Source organism: Melanaphis sacchari, unplaced genomic scaffold, assembly GCF_002803265.2.
Source record: "Melanaphis sacchari strain LSU unplaced genomic scaffold, SCAv2.0 Contig117_pilon_pilon, whole genome shotgun sequence".
NCBI lineage: Eukaryota > Metazoa > Arthropoda > Insecta > Hemiptera > Aphididae > Melanaphis > Melanaphis sacchari.
This window is the reverse complement of record NW_020270456.1, coordinates 422,371-447,944: the sequence shown is the minus strand read 5'-3', so window position 1 is coordinate 447,944 and position 25,574 is coordinate 422,371. Positions and strand designations below refer to the sequence as shown.

Here is a 25,574-nt window from a genome sequence, read left to right as displayed (position 1 = left end):
TATAAAAAAATAATCTATTCTACACATTTTATTATTACAAATTTGTAGATATGGATATAATTAAAGTTTAAAGATTCAGTGGAGTGACCCCTGGAATCGTGTCATGGCCGGGGATGAATTCACTAATGGGGTTGTGTAGGCCGATGGTGGTTGATAAGTAAAGTGATTAGGGGACTGACCTTCTAGTATATTGTATATATTATAATTTATAATAACATAGTATAGATTTATCTTTGCGATATTATTTGATTTTTACGTCCGTCATGGTTTGCAGGAGGATGTTCCCCACGTTGCGTGTGTGTTTCCGGAAGCTGGACCCGAACCAAAAGTATTCGGTACTCATTGATATCGTGCCAGTGGACAACAAACGGTACCGGTACGCTTACCATAAATCGTCGTGGTTGGTGGCCGGTAAAGCCGACCCTCCCGCTCCGCACCGGCTGTACACGCACCCTGACTCGCCGTTTACCGGTGACCAGCTACACAAGACGTTTGTGTCGTTCGAAAAAGTCAAGCTCACCAACAACGAGATGGACATCAGTGGACAGGTGAGAGCTGTTTTTTTAAATATTAATGATGTGTTCTCACGTTTAGTTTTTTTCGTTGCTTAATCTTGAATTTATATACATAATAATATAATACATTGTGTTGATCGGTCGAGTCACTATATGATGAATATTAACTTAGCTACTTCGATAGTGGAAAGGCCGCAAAAGTTGTAATTTTATAGTTTTTCAAAAATGTTGCATACATTTAAATCTACTGCAATGTTCATTATTTTTATAAGTTTATTTTATAGTGTTACAAAATATTACAAACTATTTGAATGTTTATGATTTATGAACTAGAGAGACGATTTTTAGTGCACAAATATTGTACTCCCTGACGTGTTTTATTAATATTGAGATAAATATTTATATAATAGTTGTAACTATAAATTAATGCATTTTTGGATTACAAAACTTATGGGTTCTCATTGGTATTGCGAAAGAGTGGTGATGGTACCTACCTATTTAAATTTTATGTTATGTAAAAAAAATACCTCAAAGACTGAAAAAGTTTGCACCACCACCGAATTGATTACACTGCAGCTGCCTGCATAATATATATAACCGACGGATATTAGGAATCGAACGTAAATATTATATAATATTATAATAAATTAAATATATACATAATGCGAGACTCTATATTATGACAGCCGTGTGAGAATTTTAAAAATGTTTTTTTTTTCTTTCTAATATTCATATTATTTATGAAAGCAATTTCGCACTAATATATGTATAAAAAGTGGATGTGACATATTTATACTATAATTAATAATTACGCGTTTGGAAGGTCTTTCGCCGATGAAATAGAGCCTACTATAATACGTCGTAGACGTAGGTACTCACAAAATGGCTCTCTTAGATCTCTTTCTCTCACACTATCTCTCTTTCTTTTTTCTCTGTGTGTATAATATTATGTGTTTGCGTATCCGATTTTGACAAGACGCGATGATTGATGAACGATATATTATAACACACCGCGCATAATTATATATATCTGCGTTGCACGTGATACCGGCGGCGGTGACGTGTCAACGGGAAGAAGAGACGTGAACAAAAAAAGAGAGAGGAAAAAACGCTTTTTTTGTGGCCGACGAGAGACATGGCCGACGACTGTGTAAGGACGAAGACGTTTCGTCGTCGGACGAACGTAAAGGTATCAGATGACGCAGGCGCGCGTATTTTCGACTTATTGTCGTGCACAAGTCTCCAATACCATCACCGCTCCACCGTCATCCTCATCGACCTCAACACGTACTTACGTACAGCAGCTGTACATGCTCAGAGTTTGGGACTTACAAAATAAACGTGTGCAAATCGTACGCATTAGATTTTTTTCTTCAAAGCTTAAAATGATTAATGCGTTGATCACTTCATTTTTATCAAAAATAGATTAAAATAATCGTCAATTACATTTGGCTTAAATAGTTTAATTATTGCATACTAAATTTATCATATCAGGTGTGTCTATTAAATAATAAATACAATGCTTTAATATTTTCTTCACATTAAAAAATCGTATATTTTTATGTTAAACTATGTACGGTTCAAGTGTAATGCACTGCCGTCCTATACAAATATATTGAGTATTTTACAAGCCACATTATAAAGAAATATATATATTTAAATAAACTAGATTTCACATTAATTAGTTACAAATTTTGTATACTTATAGATAAATTCTGAATAAGACCCTATAGATGTTTTTATTTTATTACCGCTTAATAAATTATATATAAGTAAAGTTGTAAACAATATTATTATTATTTTTTTAATCATACAAGAATAGTTGAAATAAAATAAATTATTATAATATTCGGACCTGCATACCTCCATTATTTTACTTTGTCGGTTTTATAATGTCACTTCCTACACAACTACCAATATGTGATAAAGTTTTTAGGAAACTTGTTTTTAGGAATTTTTAATTTTAACAAAAAATTATAAAATATTACGAGTCGCAACAAATATAATTTAAAAAGTAATGAATAAATGTAAAAATAAAATTATGCATTAAAAAAAATATTGTCATTTTTTTAAAAATAATTCATACAAGTTTTCTAAATAACTGTACAGGTATAGATATAAAATACATAGCTAATGTATCAAACATATTTAGATTTTTCAAAAATAAATAAAATATAATTTTAGTACAACCAATTATTGAAAAGCAGCTACTCGTATAAACATTATACCTGGGAGATTTGACAGTAATATTCATTTAATTTCTTGCACATGATAACAAAAATTATAAACCTATGTTAGTTTCTATTTTATATACTGGTAACATTTACATGTTGCGTAGTAAAAAATATTAAAAATAAATTATTCCGTCATATAGAATTATTATGAACTATAGAATCATGTGATTCATTAAAATTCGATTGTTTAGTTAATGGATTTTTATTTTACATCAATATTATTAAATTAAAAACACATAAATGTATATATACATAATTATGTATGTAATAATTTGTTGTCAACATTTCAGCACCCAAATACAATAATAAATACATATTTTACGTATATAAAAAATTAGTAAGAATAAAACTATTACAAAATTCCGGAATTCTTATTTCACCGGGATGCCAGTTTAGCTGGTCTATAAAAAATAAAGTCCGTCTGCGGTGTAAATTGTACGGTAATACAATAGTAGGCCTTTGAATACCTACTAATATTTATGTTTATATAGGTACATATTATTTTTTCACAACAATGTTAGGGTTTATTTTCATGATTTTGTAATTATTATTATTATTACTATTATTTTTTTTTAAGTTAATCTTATGAACCCACAAATACATTAAAAAAAAATAATAATAATAACGTCTCGATAATTATTGGAAACCTTACGTAAGATTTAAGCAAACACATATGTTTGATATTATTTGTTATTTTTTCACTACTATTCAAGACGAGGGCTTATACCATTTTCACTGTTTTTTTTGTCATTATCATTATTGTTAGTTATTATTATATATTTTTTTTCGATAATCTTATTAATCTTAGAGTAGGTACATAAAAAAAATGACGTTGTAATAATTATCGGAAACCATAAGTTAGATTTATATAAACGGGCATATATATATTTAATCGACCAAGTTTGTATTAATCGCTTCTAAACACCATGTATTATACACAAGGCGAATTCGTATTAGAAAAAAATAAACTCAAAATATAATTATTATTAAATTTATATATATATATATATATATCTACTTTTATCCGACCCACGCGCGTGTGTCTATATCATAATTCATAATGTTATTATTTCGTAATAATAGTTTTCATTTACCGACGGTGGTGGGCCATACGTGCGACGCGTTTGAGTGTTATACCGATTATATATTTTTAAGGTCTCGGTCGTCGCAGGTTCGGATTACACATTTTGACAACGTGATATTATTTTTCACTGGTACGTTCGTGGCTTCTCGTCGTCCAGTCTTAGAGCATTTAAAAATATTAATCTCCGAATTATCGCCAAAACCTTAATTGACTATCTATATAAATGATACTCATACAGCGAATACACTTATAGGTATTAGGTTTGGTATATTATTTCATTATGAACTATATAAGTATACAGTCTGTATAATATAGATAATTAAATACGACGCACACCACGTGTTCGAGCATGACGTGCAGGTCGCTTCGTAATATATTATATTCCAATAAGTACATTACTATAATAATAGACAATATAGTGTACTTAATGCTCATACCTAATTATACACTAACTACATTTTTATCACGACGGCTACACAAATCGATGATATAATTATATAATATAGAACACTTTTAATTTCAAAACAAAATTGCGGCACAACATGTATGAGTATGAACGTATATGATGACATCCATTAATAGCAGCTGAAATTATAGATATTTAGTCCATATTATAAACTTTATTAATATTATTTTTTTGTACTATTTGCATAAACTTTTACTCTAAAGTCCAAAAATACTATCTCTCTCTTATTCGATCATATACATTAAGATTATTATTATTTTACATTTACACGTATTGTATATATTATACAATATTGACTAATGCATGTTCCATTGGCTTACATTGATCTATATAAAGTTACGTTTATATAGTTATATAACATACATTTCTGTACTATATCTGCGTTTGTAATGTATATTCTGACAGCTGAACTAACAACGTATTTATCACTGTAATTACAAATTGATTCAAAACAAATTGGCATCTTTAACACGAGAGCAAACACTTCATTTATGACTTATACATATTAAGCATATTAGTATAATATCACGATATACTCTTTGAACCAAAATTTAAATAAATTCAACAAGTATTACTTTAGAATTATACGAGTAAAACAGTAATCCGGGATAGTTCTTAGTGATATTATGACATACGAGTAATATTTCCAATAAGCAAAAAAAACCTATATAAAAATACTCGAATTTAATATGCCAATAAAAATTTAAATAGTTTTTTGTTTTTTATAATATCTAATATATTTATATGGTAAAAATTACTGAGTGGTCTATTCACGGCGAAAGGAGGTAAAAAATGTGATGATACATACATATTACATACTATACATCACATATTGCAGATACGTTTTTAAAATATATTAATCACAACTGAGTAATAAATAAATTCGATTTATGATAACACCATCCTCTATATATTCAAAATCATAAAAAATAAGAGGCGTGCATAAAATAAAACTCTTATCGCTGTCATTATTTCGTTAATACAGGTATTATATATGTGGTGTGTTGGTGCGGTGTTAATATATTATAATATTATTACGCTTCATATTTATGTGTGGTATATTATTACTTATTATGCTTGTATAGGATGTAGGTAAATAGGATAAGCTGGATCATCGTTATCCCACTATATATACACACAATACGCTTGCACATTATTATATAGGTATTATTATTATTTATATTACGACCAGGCTCCGCACGAGAGTTAAATTGCCCGATGATTTAACGGTTAAAAAGGCGGCATGCGCGAACGTTTTTAAAGACTCAATTTCTTTGTGCACTGCACCTAAAACGACGACGACGATTCGAGGACTTGAGCTATGCACTGCGCCGCGGTAGGGGATCGGAGCTGCTGCAGGCTCGCGAGCGCAGACGATACGACGACCGGAGCTGGTTGACGCTCATGCATAAACAGTGTGTATGTGTATTATGTATGTGTGTACAATAAAAATATATATAAATCTTTTGTCATGTTAATTGGATAATCGTTAGCCGAAATATTCGTGTGTATGTATGTATGTGACAGTGTGAAAGCTATTGCGAGCACACATACGATATATGTATAGGTATACATATTATATGGCAATCGTTATGAGCGGCAGCAGTGACGGTTTATTTTTATGTGCGTACGCGTGTTATATACACATTTTTATACATTAAAACATAAATAATAATAATAATAAAAAATATATATATATATATAAATAATAACGAAAAAGAAAAATGCACCGGACACGACGACGTCTCGCGGGTCTGACCACCACCGGCAGCAGTTACCCGTACACACATACACACTTACACACACACACACACACACACACACACACACACACACACACACACACACACACACACACACACACGACGTGCCTACCTTTATGATATGTATACGCGAGCTTGGTGTGAGTGCATGCGGTCCAAACGCTGTGGAATGCTGCTCGTGCGCGCCCCCCCGCAGCGGACACTCGTCGTCGTGTGACAGTCGACAAATTTCCTACGTTCGTTTCCATTTTAATTTTTTTTCACTTTTAACGACTCGAAAAAAAACATAACCTTACTATTTACCACTTCCCTCCGACAGACGCGTGACGAATATTTACAGTCGATAAAGCACGAGGAAAATTTAAGCCGTAAAATCACTGTTTACTATTTAAACGTGGTACTTCTGGATGCTGAGCAGACCACAATAATAATGTTTGTAATAAGTATATGTCATATTATATTATAATATTATACGGTTTTTTCTTCTCAAGTAGGAATAATATTTTGATGCCCTAGGTTAAGGTATCCTACCACGATCATCGCCGCTGGTCGTCTCGGCGCGCGATTTCAATTTGTCGTTTTCAATCTCGTTTGTTACCAACTTATTATCTGGTTAGTTAATTATCATTTATCAACTTTATTATACTCGACAGCAGTCAAGTCTTGGTAGTACTACATCGCATCAACGTACTCGTTATAGAAATAAACCTCATATAATGTACCTGCCATTTTTCGATTGGAACCTAAAAGTTAGGATGCTGAGTTAAGTAGGTACCCGTATTTTAATAGTTGTTACTAATTACAATTTTTCTGAAGCACGTGACAAAATAATAATAATAATAATAATAATAATAAGGATTATTCTATTTTGCATTGTAAAAAGAAAATTAATGAATGTAACTTGCCTTGTTAAGAGCTTTGAAGGAAACCCAAAACTATCGCGTGGATTTTATATTATTCATGTCTGTGCAATCCTATAATATATCTATCATGTCACCGCACTCGACGTGTATTTTTATACAATGATATTATTATGTGATTAGAAGCATGTATATAATAAATATACATAACACTGCAAGTCCGAGGACAGATTGTAAACAATGTTTTTGGACGATAAATGAAACGATTTCAAAAAAATTTAATACAACTATCTATAATAGGTACAGCTTGTCAAAATGCACGCTCGCAACTTTGGTGCCTAATAAAAATAATATTACAATAGGTGGTCGCCGCCAAACTGCCTCTATTACGCTCGGTGTACACCTACGTGTTCAATGTTATATATGATATTTTTATGATCGACGAAAAGAATTTTATTGCGTATGCACAAGACGACGACGACGCGACGGTCGTTATGCTGAGTTTACGGCTGTTTTCATATTATCGTGCCGCGTTCATAATAATATTGTCGTGTTTACTATACACATCACATTGCGTACCAATAATAGGTAATTAGATAGGTCGAAACCGTACAATGACAACAGTACTGCGTTTAATCGTTATATTTGTTTATCCCAGATATTCCCACAAAGTTTTTATGCCTAAATCTAAAAGAATATCGTCAAGAATTGTGTTATACTATTGCTATAATGTTACAACACTTATAAAATAAAAACGTAGTTGGTATAGAAAGTCGATAGCTTTATCACAACGTACCTCTATCCACAACCCATCCCGAGTGATTTTTGGTGGCGGCATTGGCGCAACTTTAATACTAGTATTTTATCATATGGACATAAAGTCGCAAACCCATCGACTATTTCGGCCTGAATGTTTAAGTTGTTACGTGAATATTATAAAAAAAAAACGTTCATTTTAATAATTAAAATAATATGATTTTATTTTGATACGGTAATTTTTATTTTTGCCTGGAAAATACGTTCGAAATGCACATTTTTTATGAACTGGATTATCTTGCTACGAGCACTGTACATCCTATTGTTACGCCACTGGTTATTATTATTACTATTATGTATATTGTTATTGTATACGAGAATCGTTCGAGTAAAAAACTAACCAACGGCCTCTTCACGACGTTTCTAATATTTTTATAAAGGCGTGTGCGAATCGTGTAAAACATTATTATATTATATTAGTTGCGCGTAAGTATTGGAAGTTTATTGGTTACAGCGATGGCTAGAGCGGCTTTTTTGATCTCCGACGAAGAACATCTAATAATACATCTTTTTACAGCGGCAGTGGCGTTGGCCGGACGTGTCGGTAATACCCATATATGCCTAAGTTTTTTCTCCGCGTTTAACTACCCGCCCATATTGTCGTATCGTTTATTATATAGCCGTTATACGATATACAGTCGTGGTCGATAACGTCTTCGTCGTGGGGAGGGGAGAATTCTCGCGCGCAAAGTAAAACTATTATACCTTTACAACAATAAAAACGACTCGTTTTCGCGAGTGAGGAGCAGTCATCATTACCCTTCCCCCTCATATAGACATACATACGGCACATATTATACATAAATGTGCATCGGAGTGGGTATATTATATACTGAACACCACTCCAGGTAATAGACGCGCGCGCGTCCGGGCCCGGTTTTATAATAATTACTATCGTCGCGCGGCGAGTCGGAGAAACCTTTTGTCCAACACCTGATAATTAGGAAGTGGGCGTAAACACGGGAATTATGAGTGACAATTGACGGTGCTGCCTCTCTTTCTATTCCCATTACCGCCACCGCCGCCGTATGGTGTTGTTGCGGCGGTGTGTACTGCAACAGCAACAACAACAGTAATAGTAATATGTAATATTGTAAGGCTGGCCGGCGTGTTATTATTTTGTTTTTGTTTTTTTTTTTTTTTTTTTTTATTTAATTTTTCGAAGGCAATTCGAATTTATGATGGCTCGGACCCGTAGCGTAGTGGTGGTGGCGGCTGTGGCGGACGGAAGACCCGAGTGTTTACCGCGCGTTTAATACATGCGGTGGTGTAGAAACGGGATAGATACCATCATCTCGGCGGCCCAAGGTGTCAGTTATAAAAAACGTGGTTAATTGCCGGTTAGTTATCCATTATACGACCACCGATGACGGACGGGGGCTAGACGATGACGGCGGCGGCGATGTATATGATATACCTACCTATATAATATTATACATAGGTACCTACTACATATTATTATTTCACTATTATTATGCAGTGTAATTTGTAAATAATAGTTGATATACACTAATAAAACGTTGCCGCGTCCCGTTAATGGTAGAGTTGCTAAATAGTAGTAGGGGCCTTTTAGTTTTTCGTTTGTCGTGGTATACTAGCGCAGTATTATGTGTGGCGTCAAGAGCGTCCTCGTGACGACTACTCTTAAGTTACAAACATGATATCATAAAGAAAAATGTTAGCTATCGAACGTAATTATTCAACTATAACTAAATATAGATGGATGTTCTATACTGAAAGTTTGGGGGAGGCCCCAAGCCGTGTGTACACACAGTCGAATTTGCGCGGAGTCAAAACATAAATTGAAACAGCTAAATTTAATGGGTTCTGAGTAGTGTAGTAGAGGAATTACGGATCAATAAAAATAGGTACATTATTATCGAACATTATAATATCGGCCTGTTCGGGCATCTCATCGAAGCCGACTAACAGTAAAAGTTATTTTATAGTTATAATACCAACCACGGGGTCGTCTCTCTAGATGTATAAATATATAAAATAAGACAAGTAGATCATATGTTTTAGTGATGTATAACAGAATCTTCGGAGATTCGACAGAAACAGACAGACTGCGGTAGATAGCAGTTTCGATGATCATAATAATAATGATAATGTAGCTGCAAGTCTATATAGCCGGCGGAAATGACGTTATAACGTCATGATCTCACTGCGCACTCGAAATCAATTACACTAAAGACGGTTTTTTATTCACTTTGAAAACTACACAGTGTTCATATACATATACATATACATATTTATGCATATATATATATAAGGAAGTACTGCGGCGCGCTGCGAGCGATGTCGCTCGACAGAGTCGACAGACAGCAGACCGATGTGGTAAAACGGAGAGAGAGAGAGAGAGAAGAGTGAGAGCCTTCCCGTTTCACAACGATTGAACGGTGTTACTACATTATCCAAAGTCGCGTCTGAAATACACTGTTATATATATATATATATATATAAAATCGTTCAATTATGTATATAACTCGCGTTCTAATTGCAGACCTATACTTACACGTGTATGTGTGTGTGTAACATCATAATATTGTATTCTCACGCTTAACATATTTATTGTGTACGTCATCGTCTTCATTTTGTATGTACATACCTATACATCATAATATCGATCCGTTATTTTTGTTTTATCCCCGCAGATCATTTTGAACTCGATGCACAGATATCAGCCCCGGATACACCTGGTCAAGTGGAGGGGCATGGTGACCGACTTGGACGCGGAAAAGTACCGGTCTTTCGTGTTCCCAGAAACCGTGTTCACGGCCGTCACGGCTTATCAAAATCAACTGGTAAGTACAAAACTGCATGTTATGTGTATATATATACCTATATAAATATTATGCGCAAGATGGTGCAGTAGCGTTTGACTTCTGCATAATATAACGTATACGCACTGGTTGCTATGGTATAAAATATATACTATATATAGACACTCGAATATCCTTTTATACACCGCGGCTGCGATATCTTGAAAGTATAGGAGAGAATTTTTTTATATTCAAGAACAAAACATACGGATAACCGCATATTGTATAGAAAAATGTAAAATGGTACATTAATATATTTTCTTAAACGTTTGATGTATAGATATACATAGATGCCGGTTTAAAATATAATCCAAGTATATCCCTATAAGACATTTCCGACCGGTTCACGTCATGTACCTAATAATTCGACATTTCGACAATATGTACACGTCTGTCTGGTCGTCAACGGCGCGCGCGCCGCCACGGTCTTTGGGGATTTAGTTGACAGTCAGCAGCAGATAAGTAGACAGGTCGTGTACACGGTATTCGTATTATTTTACAGGTGTGGGTACCGCGGAAGCCGTTCACCTGACAAAAATCGTTTTTTATTCCACTCGGTTCCTTTTCACTCTGCGCGTAAATTATTTCCCCCGGCGCTCGTCGTTTTCGAGTCATGCGTCGTTTGTATGACATGAACATATTATACATATATATATATAGGTACGCGCACTTATATACGACATGTACCTACGTGTGTTATACGCTGTATGCTAATAATATTATTATCTTCACGCGAATTAAATTCCAAACGTGGTAATATCACCACCACCGTGTCACAGCGTTTTATTCTGTTATTTTATGAATGCCGATCCCGAACTTCCTCCTCCCGAAGCTAGTTGTAGCGTCATTGTTACACATATTATACCGTAATGCTGTATTATATATTATATGCTTCGTGGATTGCTAACACACTTTGCCGAGAGTAGAAAAAGTTATAACAAACTGTATTTTTTATTACGCTTTAATTTTAATTACACATTTTATGACTTCGGTAATCATATACTTAATATAAAGTCATGTAACTCATAACTAATAAATGTTAACTCTATTAAAATCTATGTAGGTAATAAATCACGCGCTAAACGATTAAATATTTCAATTGAAAACAACAAATATATTATCTGTTTACTAAAATCATGAAAAAAATTCAGTTTTAAACAGAGGAATAATTTTTTTCATATTACCTACACCTACTATTATTACTTGTATACGGACGGAAATATGAAAACTGCGAGTAAAACATTCAAACTAGTTTTGTTCCTTTCATAGAATTTCTTTAAAATACTTAAATACTCGTTAATACTGAACACCTATATATAATGATAACCAACTTTCCTCTGGTAACTAACAGGAAAGCCATAATGAGCCATTACAATTTTTAATATTAAAATTAACATAACTTTTTAGTTGTTCATACATGATTATTGTTCGAGAAATATAAAAACTTAAGTGAATGCAGTATACGAATTGAAAACTTTGTCTTTATTGATACAATCTTTATTTTCGTTAATATCGTTACACATAACATATTTATTTCAAACTACTAAATGGCCCTGTAAAACTAAATATGACGTTAATATTTTCCCCAATACACTATTATCGTATATCTCAGTATAAGCAGGACGACGTTCGGCGTTTAAAGTCTAAGAAAAAACTATAAAAAAAAAACACTGGCCCTACGTGTTATATAAAATATATAGAATTACTTTTTTATACCTTTACCTATTTAGATAATATAAATATAAGCTTTGTACAGTTTAGAGGTTTATTCCCCACAAATCCCACTCCTACCACACAGTATAACAAGTGACGAACTGTGATATTATAATGTTGTATAATGTGGTGATCGATACTCAACACTGCTGTGGCCTGTGATCATGCTGTTTATATACTCATTCACGTATAAAATTTCTATTTTATCTTAATAGTCGCATTATCGACCCATGAGCAATTTCAATGCTAATTGTTAGGTACCAAGAGCTTATTGCTTACACGTGAATAATTGTGAAATCATCATTATTATTATTATAATAACAGAGATTTTTAATGTTTTTCTTTCCGTTACAGATAACAAAATTGAAAATCGATAGCAACCCATTTGCCAAAGGATTCCGTGATTCTTCACGACTAGGAGAACTCGAAAGGTGAGTAGTCGATTTTTAATGTAATAATTTTTAAAATTATTTTCAACCATAAGGTATATAATTGAACTATGAATTTTTTTCTTACATTAAATCTATAATTTACGAATAACACGTGTATCTACTAGAAAAAAACTACTAATTTCACATCGTATTCCATTTAAAAATAAATAAGTAGTATTAGATATTTCATATTACTCGACATTTTTTGAATTCTTATAGTAGAAAAAGTATACTTAATTTAAACAATAGTTTTGTTAATACTTATCAAAGGTGAGCCTAGCTAACAATCGTGCACGGAATTTATACATAGAACACCAATTAATGCAATTTTTGTAAACAAAACCAATTTTAAAATATTTTAGGATACTAAAATATTTGTTCTATGCATATGAAAGTATATGTACTTACTGCAATAATATAGTTGGAATTTGTATAAAATATGTTGTATATTGTACAATTACTGAATTTTGTAAAATATATAGCATATTTGAATATATAGATATAATAAGTAGGTACATAGATACTGTAGAAGTATAAAAATGTGTGTAGGTAATTAGAGCCGCCGTGCAAAATATTTTGTTGTTAAAAAATAAAATTAAAAAAAAAAAAAAAAAAAAAACGATAATTATTTCTCGCGCGTACAACGTCGCGTTTTTGTTTCATACCATTACATATATATATATATATATATATAACCCGCAGTAATATATATATATAAGTACTGAAACTGTTATTTTCTCCGTACGCGCTTAATATTGTTTTTTTTATGTTTCGACACCTCCTACTCGATATATAATCACCAGCGGCGGAAAAGAGCCGGTCACAAAAGAAAAGAAAAAGTAACACACATACACACACACTTACGTATATAATATAATACAGTCCCCTTAAAACCTATCATTTTGACACGTTGTTATATTATGGCAAATTTACGCACGGGTGTGATGTTTATAGAATCGGGTTTCCAGTCGTGCCACAAAATTATAGGGCACGGTATCGCCGCGATGAATTTTACACGCGATTCCACTTACTTTATTCCTGTACATTATATAGGCGTTATACTATACGCCAGGTACACACACACATTCACACATTCACACATTTATATATAAAATGTATATTCGCTTTGAGGCGTAGAGTATAGTATAAATGTGTATAATTGTGTATACATGAACATTAGCTGGTTGAGACTTGTGCGTGTAACAAATATACGGCACTCGCAATGCAAGTGGCGCAGTGGTGGTTAAAATCGGAAAAGCCCCGCCTGGTCGTGTCCGTCGAATCTAACCCTGCCGCGTTTTGTCTGCGAGAGGTTTTTTGTCATTTTTATTATTATAATCGAGGTACATTGGCACTTTGTATATTATTATGTTATATGGGTAATAAGTGCACACGACCGTTTCTTTTCGTTTTTATCGACCCCGCAATTGTAACTATCGTATGTACATACATAATTTACCTACTTGATAACGTCACACTCGTGTATTCTATCGCGAGTTCGCCATAATAACACTATAACACTACTACGTACTGAATAACAACAACAATAATTATTAAATTCTGTCAAAACCGAGCGTGGTATAATTTCTTCGACGAACGACGAAAATAATATTTGAAAAAAATAAAAACAAAACCATTGCGTGTTTCGCCTCTAGCTGTGTAACGACAGACACACGATCGTGTATGGTGCGTAATATGCCTACATTGTGTGGTGCCATTCATTTCGGATCGTTATTGTAGGCAATACTACGACTAAGTATTGTCGAAGTTATTGACTTTCCTTTTTTTTCCTTGAATTGTTTCCCACATAAATGTAGAGTAATAATAACAATAATAATAACAATATAGTTAATTCCGACAACGCACGACACTTACCACGGTTCGCAATTGACGAGCATGTGTCCCGTGTGCATATTACATTTTATTAGATTTTTCAGTTATTTTTTTTTTTTAAATTAAGGCCTTCAAAAGCAAGGGTTATTAGCTATTATATATTACATATTATATTATCTGTGTTAGGTGTTAGGTTTAAAAGTACAATATTACGTATGTTACATGAATTACATGTATAATATAGGAGTGTATATTATATTAAGTTAGGTTTAAAATTACAATTTACTAATAATATTTGTGATACTTAAAAATTCGATGAATTTCGTAGTTTGAATTTCATCAAGTGCTTTTGTTATATTTGGCGTCATGTTTAGGTTAGGTTATGTATTTCAATTATTATTATTTGATATTTGAAATGGTTTGAACTGTACCAATTTCCTGAACACACTGCATATATTCTAATATACTGCTGCAGAAACTAACAAATTTTACTTAATTTTCTGATCGAAAATTTACTTTTTGTATTTATCATTTGCTATTATCATAATTAATGTCACTACTATTCTATAATGATTGAGGAATAATATAAATATTATACCTATACAAATCATCATTGCAATAAACAAATTTATAAATAATTAATAATATCTACCATTTTATCATTCCGAAAATAACATCCCTGATTTTATAATTTCGTAACACAACGCCTAAACTAAACAATAAATATAAATGCTACATAAATTATATTTTTACCATCTATATTTACACATTAAGTACTAACTTAAATAATATGTACACACGTCTGTAGCTAATACACGGCATAGGCATAAAATGTAGGTCCATTTTTACTCTCAAAATCCAATCACTGGCGGATAAAATGTAATTTGACCATGTGCTCGTCTATCCGGCGCAGACTTCAGAAAAAACCATAAGCTATAGAAACACCATACTGTTTGATAGTAACATTTTAATGCTTGCACCACGCGGCGTTATATTATAGGCCACATTAATATATTTTATATCAAAATGTTGTACATCGGTCTAAAAGGTTGAACGTCGCTATAATATGACGTCGTCATTTATACTTACGTCTCGATGAAACGATAAGTGTTTCACAGGCTTTTCGTTATCGTTTTTTAACCCTATAATGAGTATTCTCTGTATTAAAGATGTACATGGGTTCGTCCATTAGGATCGTACATTCGACGTGTTTAAACCTCTTGGGATGTTTTCTGAACAGGAGCTGTGCAGGGCCATGTGTCATATACCCATATTATATGCATTTTGAAATTCAACTTCATACATTGTTTATCGTTTTATCTATCTTTATATAACCAGGTCTACAGAGGTCGATATTCTTCAACATGCGTCATTATTTGCATTTAAATTGTGTCTAAAATAAGCTTATAAACATTATATAAATAAATGTAGTTTAATCATGTAGGTACAACTAACTATAGACATTGGTATGTTACAAAATTATCTATTTGCTGTAGTTCTTATACGCCTAGCTATACGAGTATATTGTCTGCACATAGAGCCGACTGGTTTTAATTTTTGGTGGTACTTTAGTATCAAACAATTTTGACAAATACCTAAATATATGTTCCTTTAAAATTAATTTGGTTTTGTTGTAGTTGTTAGTATTTGTATTTTATTTCAATTGTCAGTTTTGAGTACCGATGTGTTTTGTTTATAATTTTTCATTTTCAATGCTACCTGAAGTATTATATGACGGTATATAGACAGTATTGAGTATATACACGAACTCTATACTTTGAGTATAAATGGTTGGTTTGGATTTTTAAAGCAATCAACGCACTTATAGTGAATCACTTATATGATTACAATAAGTCACTGTATATACGGTAAAATCGAATATTCAATGTAGATGTGTATCGTTTACAGTGACGTATATCGAATTCACAGCGCGACCAGACTTAGTGTCGTTTATCCAGCCACTGCTGTATACGATTGATTTCTATAAACTATATAAACTACAGTAAAGTGTTTAAATATAAACACTGTTTACCCATCAACATATTAGTATTGCACATATTTTAAAAATTAATTTGATTGAGATAAAAAAAACCCTAACAGTTAGTTTTTATTGCCCCACCGACTACCGCAGCTGATGCCACAAGTATATAATATAATAGATACGTCTTTATTATTATATTTTATATGGTATCTATATACTTAAGTATATCAGATAACGCGCCTAGTTGACTTTCGGTCGGGTTAGGACTCCGGTCCGCTAGCGCCGGGTGATGGTTTCCACGATAATTCTGTGTACTACTCCGAAACCGAAATCATTAAAAAGAGATTATACACGGGCGCGCGATCGCCAGTCATAGTAGAAATGTCGTCACTGTTGCGCGTCGGAAACGACTTCGATGAAAAACTGTGCACAATAAAAATATAGTCCCGTAACTATATTATTAATAGAATTATATTGTTATTATTTCTTCTTTTTTACGCTTCGTTTCGACCGTGCACGGGAAGTCACCTGTGTATATCTATATATATATAATTATTGCAGTAATGCATACTCTGAAATGTAAACAGATGCAACAAAGTTGGAAAACATTAGTTTTGTCGCAGTCACCATCGCCTCGAAATAATAACAATAAAAAAAGTAATAATTAATAATCGTAATATTCCATGATCACAGTGATGGCTTATCTGTTATGCACGTTCCAAATGAGAGGCTTCATAATATATTTTATTTTACTATAGAAACACGCTATTTATGATGTATCAACAACTAGGAATTAGCAAGTGCGATAACGGAAGTACACCTACTTAGGTATGCTTATAAACAAGGTTGAAGGTAAATCGCCCTCTTTTCTAGATTGTTTTGTTTCCTATTGGTCACAAGCTCATAACCGTCAGTGCAGCGGTGCGCTGTATTATGGTCGACCATGTGAAAATTTATATAAATCGTGTTTTTGCAGACATTGATGGTTTGAAAAGTAAAATCCGACGAATCGAAATTTCGAAAAATATCACCATCCCTATACACATACACAATTACGATGAATATACGAAAGTATATAACGTTTATTGTTAAAACTATGAATGATATTTGTGTAGGAGCTAGGCGAAGGCTAAGCGATTCGACCTTAATACGCGAGATCATATTATATACTCGCGGTTTCGACACACCGATAACAATAATTTATCATAAGTACTATTTTATACGATTATAGGTATATGTGATTTCTTCGAGAGCGTTTAATACATACGCCGATAAGTTGAAATCATATTATTATTATGACCACACTGGCTGTTTTGTATAATGCACTGCATATGATATGATGATGTATACCGCAGTCGGTATGTACCCGCGGTATCTATACACTCGTATAATGATAATAATATATCGTATAATATTATCGTTATACTTGTATAGCAGTGTAGCTGTGTAGCTACCTGTGTAGTGTAATATATTATTATAAATGAATAAATGATATCACTGCCGTTTGAAGTATGTGCACGTACGATGTAATATCGAAATAGGTATATAGAAATCGTAAAATCGCCAAGGACAAAACGTCGTTTAAATAATTGAATTATTACCACTCGTTCGGGTTCGTGCGAACGTTATTATTATTTTTAATAATATTATACCGGCTGCCTACTGTAGGGTTTTTGTATTTTACTTTCCTATACTAAATTATTATTGTCTGTCAAAACGGCGCGATTTCCAAATATTATATAGCTGCAGTAGTACAGTGCATAGTAATACACTCGTGCATCAAGCGCACAGCGTGGATTCTATCAATTTTCATTTCTCAAGTCTTTGATAATGTTAAAGACTTGAATTCGTTTAAGCGTGACTATAAGAATAACCGAAAAGACTAACTAACGTGTTGAATAGGTTAATGCGCTCCTTATAGTTGTCGCCATGCCCGATATGGTCTCCGCAAAGTCCGCCAAATAAAAACACTCGCGTCTGTTTCTACCCACCTGTTTCGGTTGTATTATTATTAATTATTACAAATGCTCTGGCCTCACAAAACCTTGCAGTCACTGATCTGAGTATATAATAATATTTATATTTATATTAAAATTTTGTGCATAATATTTATTATTATTTCCTACTATACTTTCAGTGGTCGTCCAGCGCACGTTATTTTCAAACGTAATACATTTAGCAAATTTTGCTTTTAAAATTGTTTAATCTACCTATATCGTAATAATACGCACATAGTCATCTACATATATTACTCACCTTCACGTTTATATACCCAGCTATATAAATCGTTTTTTTTACAATATCGTTTATAGGTCGATTGTCTGTGGTTGTATTTGTACGAGGGTAAGAGAAGGGAGTGACAAATCAGAATTGGCAAAATTCATGTTTTTCGTTTTAACGACGAAATAAACACGGGATTTTTAATTGTTTTAAGCGATAAAAACAAACACGTTTTAAACGCACGATGCGCCAACCTTGGGACAAACCACAGGGAGATACCTTAAATACCCAACAATCACACCTGCGATGCATATGGCACTCAGGTATCTATAGTATTCCATTGTCCCATACAAATAAAAATAAAAACGATTTTATAATAAATAAATAAAAATGCGAATCGCGAAAATGAAGAAATTTAAAAATTTTATAACTCAAATATGTATCTACATCGCCCATAACAGGAACTAATGTATTATTGATCATATTGTGCTAGATGTTACTTAGTTTGTTATAAAAAAACTATTGTGCAAACGGAGCGCAAAAGTCTTATATTGTTTAATCAGAACGTATTATTAATAGTGGTGAGCTGCTGCTATTGAACCTAACATTTATTTTACATGCACAATTTATTGATAATGGGCTCATTGTAATATTATATTCAACGCAGAGGAAATATAAAATTTAAAATCAGTATAATAGGTGTAGGTATGTTTAGAAAAGTTTTAATCAAATAGAAACACTCGATAAATTGTCAACGTGATAAATATATTGTACGCATATTATGAAGCAGACAAATTGTGATCGGTTCGTTTGTCACGATTGAAATACGTAAGTTTACGTGATTCACATCAATGCTATATTTATTTATTTGATAATATCGTGTATTTATTACGGCGACGACTGTGAACTAATCGAGATGAAAACCAATAATAATTATATGTCATAACAATATAGTCCATGATAAATTTTGAACTGTGCACACACGAAATTTGTGCGCAGTCGTGTATTGCACCGCTGCAGCTGCTGCTGCACGCGGGAGTCGTTGTCCGGTTTATCGCTTCTTGTCGTCGCGATCGGCCACGCGGGGGATACGATTCATTTCATTGTAAAACATAGGTATTATTCGTTCGTAATGATATATATATATTTTATTACCTCCCCGCGTACATCGATATCAATACCTTAACCTGTACAATATAATATACGTATAATAACAGTAGGCGGTAGGTATACCTACTGTATAAGTGTGTACCTACCGCATACCAACCGCTTATAAAAACGATTACGTCTGTGTATTAGGTATATACGAGTATTTATATGTATGCCCAATGTGTATACGTAATAATAATAACGATAATAATAATAATAGAATAATAATTATTATTTATTACATTTTATGGTGAAACCCTTTCTTTTGCCCCGCTGCCCGCGATCCCGGAAACCTCCGCGGCGTTGTGGACATTTGAAAATATTCCTCACAGAGGAATACAATATTGTTAAAAAATAATAATTATACGCGTGTATAATAATATTTTCATCGGCTATTGAGTTTGAATTTTCGCCATGCGTTAGATCGAAGTCGGCAGCGTTGCATTTGCCCGGGAAATTCAGCCATCTGTATTCTATATAGTATTATATTCTTTCTGTATTGAAACGGAAATGTTAGTTCTTTACATTACAAGGCTTTTACACGTTCACGATTATCATACACCATTATATTATAATGAAGTGATGTTTCTATTAATTTAGTGAACCAATTGTCTTAATGGTTTGGGGTAAGTTTTACGTTTATTAGTTTTATTACTAATAATTATAGCCATCCTTACGGTTTATCGTGTTAACTATACTTTTAGTCGTATTGATAACGAATAGCCCTATATAGTTGCTGTATTAACAGAAAACACATGTTAAATAAAAACAACTGTTCGTTTAGAAATTGAAACACGCTGCGGCCGGTGCACCTATATAAATATTTTAAGTAACATAGGATTATATTATGGCGTGTAAAAAGTTTCATTTGATAATATTATTATAAAAACCATTTTTTTTTTTTTTTTTTTTATAATGTAATTATTATTCTATTTTTCTTTGAAAATCTTGAAAAAATTCACCGCTAGTTGGTGCTATAATATTCAATATGCATGGAACGTGTGTTAAAAATGTTTTTGTGCGTTGAACTCTGCACGTAGATAAACTCTGATCTCAAATAGCAGAACTGTAGGAAGAAGTTATGGTTCTAGGCATAAAGCAAACGAACTAAAATTAATAAATTACATTACAAAATATAATATACATTTCCGATAGGGTTGTACAAATGCGTTTAACCGCCATTTGAAAATCAGAAAATAATGATGTTCCTTAACACGCGAAAAGGAGATCAATAAAAAAATTTAAATTTGGCTGGTGAATCTCATTCCCTGTTGAGATGATTTCCGCACTTGTTATATGCGTATTATTAAATAGGTAAATTCATCGATAAAGCTAATTAAATACGACAGTGTCTTCCTCCCACAAACTCACTCATTACGATCGAGAATTTCTGCGGTAGTAGTCGCGTGCGTGTTTTTCCAAAGTAGTTTTTTGAAAATTTATCCGGTGGCCCCGGGCGGTCGGTGGTTTGATTATGTTTACTGCAGTGGGCGTAACCTACGTGGAGAAGAGGAAAAAAAATTGTGAGAACGGTGCGCATCATTGTGAAGTGTTAATAATAATTAATCGACGGACCTATTGTTTCGGATGTCCGAGCCGTCGCCGAATGGTATCACGGGTGGTGGTGGTGGTGGGGGCGAAATCGTTATTATATTATGTTATTAAAACCGGTAATTTGACCGTGGCAAACGGAAAATTGCCGACGGCGGCTGCGGCAACGAGTGTATACGCTCGATGGCTTCTAATTATTATTATCATGTATAATTTTTCGTGTTTTTTCTCTCCGTATATTATAATATACGCATAACAATATTAATAATCGTCTTTATCTCTCTCTCTCGCTCACTCTGTACACTTCTTCCCTGAGAATATTATTATTAATATTATTATCGTGTAGTGTTTAACACGTTCACCGCGTAAATTATACACACAAAAACCTATGTAGATGCATCGTAAAATATTATGCGACGACGACGCGTCGTCGGCTGGAAATTTCTTCGCACCTCTCCGACACGTATGATAATAATAATAATAATAATAATAGTAATATTTTAATAACACGCCGGAACGCGCAAACCGCGTACGACGTTATATTATTATTATTATATTTTTCGTTTTATTATTATTATTTTTTTATTATTAAGCTCCCGCGGGCCGCAGCTTGTGTACGTGTGTGCGTGTGTGTGTGACGAAATCCATCGGCACGTTGTTATAACAACCGCTAATGGATCATAACCGGCCTCGGTCTTCACGCGCCTTCGTCGACCGGTTCGGCGCGGCGGCTCGCGAGTAGTATTTATAATAATAAATTATAATAATACGCGACGTGGCCTATTTATACGCTCGCGAGGGGCGCGACGAATTTTTTTTTCGAACCGTTTGACGATCGTACCGACCGTTTAGTAAAATAATAATCTAGCGCTGCATCGGTTAAATGTTTCTGTTATCTTCTAACGTCAATGGATTCTGCAAGAGTCACCGTGCAAATATTCGCGCGGACTTTTTATATTTCATTTAGAATTTTTGTATTTATCATAACGATATATATTGTTATGCATTTATTCAAAATTCAGAATTCTTCAAATCCTTCAATTATTTTCGGATCAATAGTAGATATTTCAAAAATGGAATTGGTTACGATATTGATTCGCGTGGCGCCTCTTCGAATTGTTATCGCGACATCATCGCAAACGGCGTCTTCCGGCGGATTTGGAATCTAAACAATAAATACATATATCTACACGTGTTGCTATCGGTTCGAGTAACGATATAGTCGACAAATTGACACGTGCCGCTCGGTCCAACACCCCGCTTTAGGACGACGATAAATAATTGACACTCACGATGAGACAACTCCGAACGCGGATTATCCGACAGGCTCGGCGTACATGTTACAATAATGAGCCGCCCTCTCACGACGAATCACTGTACGTCCTAATGGGTCTGTGATATTGTAATAATGATGTGTACGCACCACCGTTCTGGTGCAGTGTGGTGGCGATAGTTTTGCACCGCGAGGGTGCATCGATCGCAACGCCCTGCACGCCTCCTGCAAATCCGTTTGTTGCTGTGTACTGCAGTATACATACACACACAAAGTGATTCACCTAGTACGCTTCTCCCCTTTTTATTCTTCACTAATGTAGTTGTTCAAAATCTGAGTTTTAGAATAATTTAAGTAGGTATAACTTATTATTATAGTAAATTAACAAATTCTTGAGATTGTTTGTACCGAGTATATTTAAAAAGTGCTCTGCGGAAAATAACAATCTCCTGTTATCCATCGACTGATACACCCCTTTTTTGTACAGTAAATTATTTAATGGGTGATCGTCGTGAAAATTTCGAACGAATAAACCTTGTATGATAACTTCATAGCGACTACTTCAACAACTCTTGTGACCTAACCTAACCTATGGTGGTATACCTACAGCACTGCACGTAGAAGCCCACGCCGTATCTTGTTTTAAATCAATTGAATTTGACCACACACGTGCGGGGTCATGGGGATCATGTTTATTTCTCAGTAATTTCATTTTAAGTGGACCTATAACAACACGAAATTATAAATAACATTTTGAAAAGACGAAACGATAAGTTTACTCGCACAATTTAAACAGATCTCACGTTGATACATCTCAGTATAGCACTACACTCTAATGCACACGATTTCGTAAAACGATAAAAAAAAATAAAAAAAAAACGACGAAACACTTGAACGTCACAGCGAACGCGATGAATTTATAATATAATAATCTAACCTAACGCGATGTAAATTTTTGTTTTGCAGAGATCCGGTGGACTTGATGTTCCTGGAACACCAGTACAACCAACACCTGCTCAGTCGAGCGGCCACGCCCATGTTCTGGCCGTCGTCCCAGGACGGCGGCGTCGTCCATCCCGGACAGCAGTCGGCAATGGAACAGCACCATCAACACCAGCTGAACCAGCAACAGCATCAACTGCAACAGCAGCAGCACCACCTGCACCACCAGCAACAGCAACAGCAACAGCAGCAGCAACAGCAACAGCAGGACCAGAGCAACGGCGGCGGCAATTCGGGATTCATGTTGGCCGCCGCGGCCGCTGCCCGGGCCCAGTTCCACATGTTGAACAACGCGGCGGCCGCGGCCGCGGCGTCTGGCGGTGGCAGGGCGCAGGCCGGCGGCGGCGACGGCGGCAGTGGCGCCGGCGGATCGGCCGCCCAGCACTACCAGCACTCGGCCGCGGCCGCGGCGGCCGCTGCGGCCGGCATGCACTCGCTCATAGTGTACGGCAACCACTTCCAACAGTCGCAGTCGCGTTTCGCGGCCGCCGCAGCCGCCGCAGCAGCGGCCGCGGCTTCGTCGTACCCGGGACCGCCACCCCCGCCGCACCCGTCGTCCATGTTCACGGGCCGCAGTCGCAGTACCCGAGGTACGTGTCGGCGGCCGCCGCGGCTTTCCAACCGCCGCCGATGCCGCAGCAGCAGCAGCAGCAGCCCGTGGCCTCGTCGTCGTCGTCGTCGTCCACGGTCGGCCCGCCGCAATCGCCGCCGCAACCGTCGCTCCAGCAGCAGCACCCGCCGCCGCCGCTGCCGCTCCAACAGCAGCCGTCTGCGTCGACGTCGTCGTCGTCGTCGTCGCCGTCGTCGCCGCCGTCCACCGCCGCCGCGGCCGTCGTCCACCTACACCACCATCACCCCGGCGCCGGCGCTGCCGCAGTGCACCAACAACACCTCCACCAGCACCACCACCACCCGCGGTCGTACAGTCCCGCTCGAACGCCGCCCGGCGCCGGCGGTTCGTCTTCGGCCGAGTCGCTGCCGTCGCCGGACGTGGACGGCAGGTCGGCCACCAAATATCAGAAGCGCCGTTCGCCGTCCGCCGCCAGGTATTCGCCTTTCGACGCCACCAAAGCCGCCGCCGCCGCGGACGAATCGTAATTCGTTCCGCTTCGCGCCCGTTTTGTTTTTTCCTGTACGAATCTCCTCGCCCCCCTTATTCCTTACCCCCCCATTCTCTATCCTTGAACCCTCCTCGCCATAACCCGTTTTGTAAATATATATTGTATCATGTTTATATGTATATATTATATATAGTATTATTCATCCGCCGGACGCTATACTATATTATGTGTTATATTATATTAAACTCATAATTATATTATATATACCTACTATACTTACTATAGTACTTATTATTATATACTACACTATTACCTACTAGGTACTTAATACTTACTATATAATAAGATAATATTAAAAATACGTAGGTATATTATACCGTATTACTGTTTATACCTCGACTTACTTTCGTGTGTACTCTGCGTACCACTTTACGGTTCGTGTTTTTAAGGGCTTTTTATGTAGCGCGTTTTCCTCGGGTAACGGCGACTAAAACGGTGGTTTTCCGGTTTTCGTTTTTAACGCGTGACCTGAGTTTTTTTTTCGTTTTAATTTTACGTATAGAAAAATATTTATATATAAATATATATATATATATATATATATTTAATACCTCCCCTAATTCTGGGAATCGTAAAACAACCCTTGCCCCTCCGACACCGCTGCAACCCAAGTGCACGCCGCCGCGCGTAGGTACCGCGGTGTAGCGTAGATACATGAGGTGCGCGAGATCTATGTGCAATATATTATTATAGTATTACTTCGTCGTGTTTTTTTTTTTCATTTCTTCCAGTTGTTA

General features: G+C 35.1%; 1 protein-coding gene across 1 annotated transcript in view; it reads left to right on the top strand.

Annotated features, from left to right (window-relative positions):
* Positions 1-24,900, top strand: part of LOC112604011 (optomotor-blind protein-like) — a 55,532-nt gene extending 30,632 nt beyond the window's left edge. Inside the window, 5 exon segments of the mRNA XM_025352868.1 lie at positions 275-548; positions 10,396-10,545; positions 12,631-12,707; positions 23,681-24,282; positions 24,285-24,900. Of these exon segments, the coding sequence (XP_025208653.1) occupies positions 275-548; positions 10,396-10,545; positions 12,631-12,707; positions 23,681-24,282; positions 24,285-24,814 (1,633 nt within the window). The 3' untranslated portion in view covers positions 24,815-24,900.
* Positions 24,901-25,574: the final 674 nt, after the last annotated feature.